The sequence below is a fragment of the Castanea sativa genome, chromosome 8 (assembly GCF_040712315.1).
Source record: "Castanea sativa cultivar Marrone di Chiusa Pesio chromosome 8, ASM4071231v1".
NCBI lineage: Eukaryota > Viridiplantae > Streptophyta > Magnoliopsida > Fagales > Fagaceae > Castanea > Castanea sativa.
Window position 1 is genome coordinate 34223631 of NC_134020.1, and position 9305 is coordinate 34232935.

The following is a 9305-nucleotide window of genomic DNA, read 5'->3' on the forward strand; positions in this document are numbered from 1 at the left end:
CTCTCTCCTCGATGACGAACTCTATCAGCTACGAAGCTACTCTTGATCTATAGAATTTTGCTTCAATAGAGGGAGAGAAGAGAAAATTAGAGTAAATGAGAGGAATATGATTTAATGAAACTTGTTTAGATATTTTTTAACAGGGGAGGAGGAGGGATTTGAAGGGTTTGGAGGGCTATAACCTTTTTTTTTTTTCCTGTTTTTGTGATTTCATTTTATTTTACATTTAGTTTTGATAATATTGGTTTGTTATATGTTTGGTTATTTGATAATAGTGGTCTGAGTAGTTAAATTAAATTATTGTTATATGCTGGTTTATGATGTATTTATATTTGTAAGAGAAATGTTATGTCTACAATATTTTCATAATATTTTAATAATAAATCCTAAATGATAGGTTGTTACTGGTTGTTATTGTTGGGGCAAAAAAGTAATCTTTGTGTTAGATTCAAATTTGAACCAATAACAACTAACCCACCTATGATTTGTTGTGAAAATGTTGTAAACGTAGCACCTCTTTATTTGTAAATAGTAGCACGTGTAGGCAAATTCACTCTAATTGTTTGGTTTTGTATTGATTCCATATACTTCGCTATATTTAATCCTTTAAAAAGATTGGCTATATAACTAGTAATAAAATTTAATATTTTGATTTCAATGTGTGATTGGGTGAGTAATTTATGAGGAAAGCATCTACAATTGATGATATATATATATATATATATAGAGAGAGAGAGAGAGAGAGAGAGAGAGAGAGAGAGAGAGAGAGGTGTTCAAGATTTGGGGGTTAATTACTACTAAATTTTTAAGAATAATCTTTCTCAAACAAATTTTAAAAATAATGCTAGAGATACAAAGTCTTTTATAAAAAATTTTGCAAACTGCTAATGTGGTGAGTAGTCATTTTTTCCGAAACTTTACATGTTGAATACTTTTGTTTTTTACTTTTTAATACAAAATAGAAATTCTACACTAGCCTAATCTAAGTATAAGAAAAAAGAAAAAAGAAATCCAAATAGGTATCCATATAGTACCAACAAAATATCAACCAAGATAAATACTTAAAATCATTATTTTTTCGTACATTAAAATGTAATCATCTACCAACAAAGACAAAATAATACAAAATAATATTATTTCTTAAGAGCATCAGTTATTGCAAAAAAAAAAACAAATTCACAAACCAAAACTTACTTTTGCTACTTTAATATAGCATTTGAAATGTCTCATACAGTAGTATTTTTGATATTTGGTGTTTTAAATACTAAGGGCTCATTTGGTAACGTTGTTCTAATAATGTTTGTATTTTTTGAGAAATAAGTATGGGCGAAAAAGTATGTGAAAATACGTGTAATATTGTTTAAAAACTGAAAAGTGTTGCTTAAAATGTCATATCAAATAACCCCTAAATATTTATCATTTAGAACACTTAATGCTATATTACTTTAATATTGGGCTGACTAAGATTTTTGTTTTTTGTTTTTTTTAAGTTTTTGAGTTTGATAGTTGTTAATTAGGGGAAGGGGTCTAAGTATTCTAAAGACAGAAGTGCAGCTCTAAAAAAAAAAAAAACCAATAGAATTTTTTTTATCTTTTTTTCTTTGGGTTAGGGGACCCAACAAAAAATTTCATTTTTTTTCTTTGGACCGCACAGGGGGGGGGGGGGGGGTGGGGGGTGCCATGGATCCAACTTGAGTTCATCCTTACTTGTCCCCCATACCCTACAAGCAATTATACTTATAGAGTGACCACTGTACTAAAGATACGCGGTGGTCATGTTAAATACTTTTTTTAGAAGATGGTCATGTCAAATACTTGAATCCCCTAAAAAGTTCAAAGATATGGATCTATAGAAATAAATATTACTTTCTTAATGAGAGCTTAACACAATATGAGAATATCCTGTTAATTAATAATTTTACCATGGAAGATTGTTTTTATTTAAGAATTTTTATTTTTAATTTGTTCCCAATGGAGAATTTTTTTGGCTTTGCTATGTAAAGTTTGGCTCCCCAAACCTAAAATATTGGCTCTGTCCATGCTTCTCTAAGGATTATCGAAAGATAACTCACATTTCTCTTTAAGCTGTTAGAAAAGATGGAAAAGAGATCCACAAGAATAAACATATTTTGTGCCTCATGGTCTGAAAATTAATGTTACTCCTCTTCTCAAATCTTTATGACATTTTTCCCCCTTATTAGGCTTTAGTTTTTTTTTTTTTTTTAGGTTGCAATTTTCATTGAAATGTTACCATTTTTTTTCCTCGTAGATTAAATTCTTATTGGGATTTTAGATTAAAATTTTGAGACTTTTTAGGTGGAGATATCGAAAAAATTAGGACCATTGGATGTTGAGGGCCCGTGGCCGACCAAATATAAGTTAGATTATTGGTAATTAGGCAAAACAAACATGTCAAGGGGGAATGGACAATTTCTACTCCAAGCTGTAGTGGTGTGTGCGGTTCGGTTATATCAGATTTTTCCCAAATTTGTAACCGAACCAATAAGTATTTGTTTTCTCTTAACTGGAACCGATGCACACCACCAAGGGTTGGTTTTCCGACCTATAGTGGTGCAGTTTTATGTGGTCGGTTTTATCGGTTTGAAATTTTAAAATATGTATTTTAAAATTTTGGACTTTCAAGCCCAATATCCATACATTGACATGTTCAAAACTTCAAGCAAATAGAAACTCTTATCTATTTAGCAAGCTGTCAAATTACATGGGCAAGCTTAAACTCTAATTATTTAGCTACCAACTTGTTAAATGTCCAATAGTCCATCTATCAAGTATTCATTAAAAAAAAAAGGGTCCAATTTGTAAAAGAATTGATATAATAAAGCTCCCAAATTCAATAATTAAATAGAATAAATATAAAAAACAAAAAACAAAAGCAGCAATAAAACAGTAAAAGAGACATTGATATATGTGTGTGCGTGCGCGCGCACCCACAAACCTAATAAGTAACGAGTCTTTGTTTTAAAGTTCTTCAACCTGGGTCACTTTCAATTTCAGTTTTCCACAACTGGGTTTGACTAACAATACTAGACTCTTAAAGAGAGAGACACTTAAGGAATTACGAGCGAGAAATGGGAGAGATACCTGTGGTTCGCTGATGATTGGGCTGAGGTTGAGTGGTTGGCACCGCGGTGGCAACTTGGAGAGAGAGAGAGAGAGAGTACAGAAAAAAAAGGAGAGAAAAGAAAGAATTTATAGTGGTAGGATACCTAGCACAAAATGATGACATTTTGATGCTTGTGTTAAAAAAAAAATGACACAGGAAAACGACACTGTTTTAATCCATTTATATATAAATATATTAAATACAATATCGCTCAGTTCAGATTAACTTCAATTTCAAACTTCACCTCCATTGGTTGCACTGCACCGGCTTCAGAATGCGTTTCTCTCACCTCTTGCCAGCCTCAGCTCAGCGGTCAGCCCCTCCAGTGGTGGGGCTATGTTGGTGACGGTCGGTTCCTTTGGCCCCAGTATTGCTTTGCTCACCCCTACTCCAAAGCTTACACTTCCTTTTTATTCTCTTTTTCGTATTATCTTTCTCTCTCTAAAAGAATGTCCTTAATTAATTATATTAAATTTTTTAGTGAGAGTTATAACTTTGAACTACAATTTTTTTTTTTTTTTAAGGAATCGACTACAACTAAATTCATAGCCAAACTTTAACCTTATAATAAACGAAATCATCTTTTCTTTTCTTTTCTTTTTTCATTTGGTTTCTCAAACTTGGCATATTAAATCTCCATCGTTCACTTTGGACATTCTTTGAGTTTAGATAAGCTTTCAGGTGCACAACCAGTTAGCAACTAGTGGATTATAAAAACAAGCATCGGGTTATTTGATAATAGAAACAAGCAACAAGTTGCCCGGACAAAAATTTGGGCAGGTACGTAAAAATCTTGTATTATACAAGTTGCATTCCTACTGTACTGTAAGTCTGTTACAATCCATTTGCCTTCATCACAACTGGATTGAAGGCGACAAGCTCCCCGAATTATTCCATCAAAAATAATTCAAGCTGAGCTTAGTGCATTCTCATTAAGTCTCTTATAAAAAATGTCATTTTGACACACCTAAGACTTACTTTATTATTTTAACACACTATTTTACATTTTACAGCTTACAATTTATCACATCTTCTATTCTTTGATTCTATACATTAAAATAATATATCTACACATTAAAATAATATTTAAGTAAAATTGCCACCAAATCCACAGCAACACACCACTGCCCACAACCACAAATCTCAAATCCACAACACCATCCCAAATCTCACACCCATAACTTGATTGAGAGAGGTTGGAGGCGAGTTGTGGAGAATTAAGGGGGCGAGATTGGCGTGGCATGAGGAACTACGCATCGAGGTCGGCAGCGAGTTGTAGAGAATGAGGCGGCGAAATCGGCGGCAACAGCAGTGGAGGACGACGCAGCTTCTTCTGATTTGGGTTTGGTCGGACCCATCGCACCGCAACCGACCTCCAAAACCAACAAAAATCCAAACCCATCAAAACCACCCAATACCGAAATCACAACCAACTCCACCACCCAAACCCAAAACTCAACCAACAACCCGGCAAAAACCCGAACCCAACTAACCCATCTACTGTCTCAACCAATCACGACCCAATCCATAGCTCTGCCGCTCGATAAAGAGAGAAGAAAGAAGTTTATTTGGGGATTTGAGGTGTAAAGAGAAAGAAAGACGTTTGAGGTTGAGGTGGAGGTTGAGGGAGGAGTTGGGAATCTAATCTGAAGAGGAAAGAGGCAAAGAAAGAACACGGGTTGGGAGAGAGACAAATTGTGAGAAGAGAGAGAAAAAATCAAATAAAGAAGTGAGAGGAGAGAAAAGTCGAATAAAAAATCATTACTTTGGTTTGGCATTTGTGTCCGTACAATTTGGAACGATACAGACACAAATGCCAAATTTTTGGTGTTTAGTGTGCCAAATGCCAAATATTTGGCATTTGGCATACCTGATGAGAATGCTCTTATAACAGTTTTGTCACACACATCTTACCATTATTACATAAAAGCATCATAGAAGAGAAAAGGATGACATAATTTCAGGGGATGACGTCCAGATCAAGCCAAATTCTTATGAACAGAAAAACTTGTTTAAATAATCAGTTGGCATTTGTTAATTTAAACAACCATTCTGCTATTAATGACAACGAGGTCCAGGCTATGATAATTAACTTGGATGTCCAACAATTACAAATAATTCAAGAACAGCTTTTATAAATGTGAAGAGCCGGACCGTAACATGCAGCTGGTGAGCTTACCACGATCCCTCGGCACCAACTGTTGGGTTCTGGAAAGCAGAAAATCCCCAGAACGTCTTCAATGAGTATGGCTGAGAAACAGTTACACCTTCTTCAGTGATTTTTGCTATCTGCAAGTTCCCAATTTCAGGCATATTAAATTTAATTCAAAGAATACTACCAAATCATATTACAACCTGAAATTATATTCTAATAGATATTTCAAATAAGGTAGCATAGAACAAAGATAAGTGCTCCGGAAATAAGCCAGCCTTGTAGAAATCACATATACGTTGAATATGTATGTACAGAGCAGGTTAAATAGCAATTCATGTCACATCCACATCAAAGATTTAAAGGCCTAACCACAATTTTGGTCCATATACTTTTGCCATAGTTAGAGTTTTGTCCTCGTACAAATGCATAAAGTTCATCCTTCAACTTTCAAAATCAAGGTTCTGGAACCATGAACCTTGTTGATTTCATCCCTCAACTTTCAAAATCATGTCAATTTTATCCTTATCCAAGGATAAAATTGACTTGATTTTGAAAGTTGAGAATCAAAGTTGAAAATTAATTGAGGATGAAATTGACACAATTATACGTATAGTGATGAAATTGAAATTGCCCCTATTTTGGAGGACCAAAAGTGTAGTTTGGCAAGATTTAATAATTGGAAATGCTTCCAAACACTCCAATTGGCTATTGGCTACAATTTGCCACTATATTGAAAACAATGGTTTGTTAATGAAAATTTATTAACCAGTGCTTCCAACAGAACCATGTTTCTAAGTCTCATGAATATTTCTCCATGTGAGATTCAAGCTAACATGACCATGAAATCCAGAGAGAGAGAGATGGGTTTTTAATTTTTTTTTTTTTTAAATTTTTTTTGCAAAGAGCTTTATAGCTCAACTAACATGTTCTGGTGTTTTCAGTGGACGCATCTAGAGTTTAAATCCCCATTTCCCCATTATATCTATCAACAAATTATCAAAAAATAAGACATTCTTAAAGATATCTCAATTTACATTAGAATATTCTAATATTATATAGTATCAGAATCAAAGTAAGAATTCTCAAACAACAGTTTTTGCAGAAATGATGAAAACAATTGTTTGATTTTTTTATCCTCATTGATATTTCAACCAAAATTTAGTGGAATGACAATATTAGAGACAGATCTTACACAAAAAAAAAAGCACTAAATCTAATTAAGATTTTATTTTATATATAGAAAAAAAAGATATAGACACACCAAAAAAAGAAAAAAAAAAAGATAATTTGTTCCAACAACTTGAAAAAAGTTCAATTGTTCTGCAGTGTTTTCCTCGCAGAACTATAACCTATTTATCAAAGGGTTTTACAAATTAAGCATAATTATGAAGCAAATATTATAAGGAAACAACAAACCTGAAGCTTGTTGATAGCTGAGCGGTCACGATATAGAAGTACACGCATACATTTCTCCAATAACTTGACACCATCTTCAAAACTCAAGTTCTCATGCCACTCATCACGAAGAATAGGGCGGGCAAGGTGATTTCCGAATCCAGTCGCTACATGGTCATCCTCAAAGTTCACACCTATCATGCTAACCTGAATAAGAATCACAATCACAGCAACTGAATTAATATTATCAAATGAACATAGGAAGCCATAGAACATCAAATAAAATGATTAACTAGACCTACCATGCCAAGGTACTTGTGCCCGTTTTTAACTCCACCAAGAATAAGTGAGTTCCACAGTGGATTAAACTTGTTACGCCTATTATACATCACCCGAGTCAAATAGCTGTGCACCTCTTTAGGCCCCAAAGAATTTCCATCATCCCACATGTTGTCGTACAGGCTACAAAGAACAAACCACTAAATCAATATCACTTAGCAAAAACAATTAAACAAAGACCCCCCCTGCCAAACCTCCTTTTCCAACAACGCCTAGAAAGAGAGAGGGAACAAAGGTAAAAACGGGTGCATAGTTCCATCTCCCTCCATCTGTCTGAAAACAACCAATACTTACATAAATTATCAAAAAGAAAAATCAATACTTACATAAGCTCATCAAGATAACGTAAAATCTCCTGAAAATCACTTATTTCCCCACTTGCGCCGAGAAGAGAATGTTTTCCAACAGGCTTTATGCGCTCCACACTCTTGTACCGCAGGGTAGATCCGTAGGAGCCTGTTAAGTTAATCCAGTGTTAAAATGAAGCCAGATTTCATAACAGAGAAGTTTCCCAATTGTAATTTTAAAATGAAATAAGGAAACAGTTGATATGGTACGTAACTGCCACAGTCATAGTTTTCAAAATGGTTCTAACAAGTTATCCACAATGTGGAGTCTGGCGAATGAAATATTAGTCAACTACATTAAGATGAACCTTAGAGTCAAGAAAACCCAATAACAGAATAAAAGACTGGAAGGAAAATAATGTGCCCCTAAACTATCACAAATAAGGACATAATAAGATTTTGCTATTATATGTCTGGCTGTCTGGGATTTGAGGAAGCAAGCTTTGAGCTTGACTCTTAGGAGCAAAATTTTAGAATAACAAAAGCAGGTACTCAAATAAATTACTAAAGAATACTAAGTAGGGCGATGTTCGTACTAAACACCTTGTGAAAGAATTCATAATTTTAGAATACTTGTTGTAGAGAAATTTTAGAATAGCATAAGCAGGTACTCAAAATAGATATAAACGAAATTTCTCTAGAACAAGAATAAGCCTAACCCAATGTTTGGATGGAGGGTGACGGGGGGAGGGGGAGAGGAGAAGAAAGGAAGACCGGAATGTACTAAATTTTAGTATATTCTGGCCTAGTTCCCCCTCAACTTCTATTCTCCTCTCCTCTGCACCCACCTCGTCTCCCTCATATATCTCAACTGCATTTTGACAATGTTAGTTTTTTCACAGACGGGCAATTCAAATTCATACGTCCAACAATCCAATTACACTAACCAAAGAGTTCACAACTCAAACTAAGACCCTATCAGCTGTCAAATAGTAATGTACGTATGCAAATACGAATGTGTCGGACTCGCACTATATCCTCCCTCAATTTATAAAACATCATTATATCAACAGCCAAAAGAAGGTTATCAACTTATCTGATTCAAGTACAACACCAATTTAGAATAATAAGACTTTCCCAAAAATAATAATTATAATAATAAAATTGAAATACAACATGAATGAGCTGAACATTTAACCTCCCATGTCAGAAGCCATGAGAATCCCATCCTTGTACTTGATAGCAACTACAGATGTGCCCGTAACATATGGGTACCTAAACCAACCCAAAAAACAACAAATACCAAAATCAAAAAATTAGGTTACATAGTTATGTTACCCGACACAAATTCCTTAAAATTCCCAAAAATCTAACAACCTAAACCCTAAATCCGTATACAAATATATATATTTGGAGAGAGAGAGAGAGAGAGAGAGAAGCAGCATACAGGGTTCTTTGAGAGTCGACTTCAGAGGCGAGTAGGCTATTATGCTGATTGGATTGATTTGATTCCATTGTCAACTGCGAAGAGAGCAAAGAATGGGTGCTCAGTGAGTGTGAGAGAGAGAGAGAGAGAGATCTGATTTATTACGGCGATAAATCAATGATTGCGTTAAGAGAAATAGTAGCTAGAAAGAACTTACACTGGTTTTTCGAGTCAATAATCGGCTGTGGAGTTTTGCTGTGATTCACAGATTTTGGTGTATATAGCAGAACGACGAGTATACTTCTTCGACTCCGAGATCTGATGCTGCTTTTTCAATGTCTTTTCCCTTTGTTCAAGAAAGAGCTTTAGATGGGCTGCTATATTTGTGGGCTGTACCCGGCCCAAATTTAAGCCCACTCGGAAATTTAATTTTTAAAGGAAGGGGAAGGAGTGGGCTCGGCCTAATGTATTAGATATGAGTAGGCATTAGGATAATCCATCTCTTTTTATGTAATGGGTAATGTATGCACAAAATATTTTGCAAGACAGGAAATTAATATTGTACACAACCCTGGTGGG

At 34.6% G+C, this 9305-nt stretch overlaps 1 protein-coding gene across 1 annotated transcript; it reads right to left on the reverse strand.

Annotated features, from left to right (window-relative positions):
• Positions 1-5092: 5092 nt before the first annotated feature.
• LOC142607391 (proteasome subunit beta type-4) lies at positions 5093-9080 on the reverse strand. Its single transcript, XM_075778853.1, has 7 exons — positions 8944-9080; positions 8748-8821; positions 8499-8575; positions 7340-7469; positions 6977-7136; positions 6696-6881; positions 5093-5413 (listed from the first exon to the last, which is right to left on the reverse strand). Exons 2-7 carry the CDS (start codon positions 8813-8815, stop codon positions 5300-5302), a joined length of 735 nt encoding a protein of 244 aa, XP_075634968.1. The 5' UTR covers positions 8816-8821; positions 8944-9080; the 3' UTR covers positions 5093-5299.
• Positions 9081-9305: the final 225 nt, after the last annotated feature.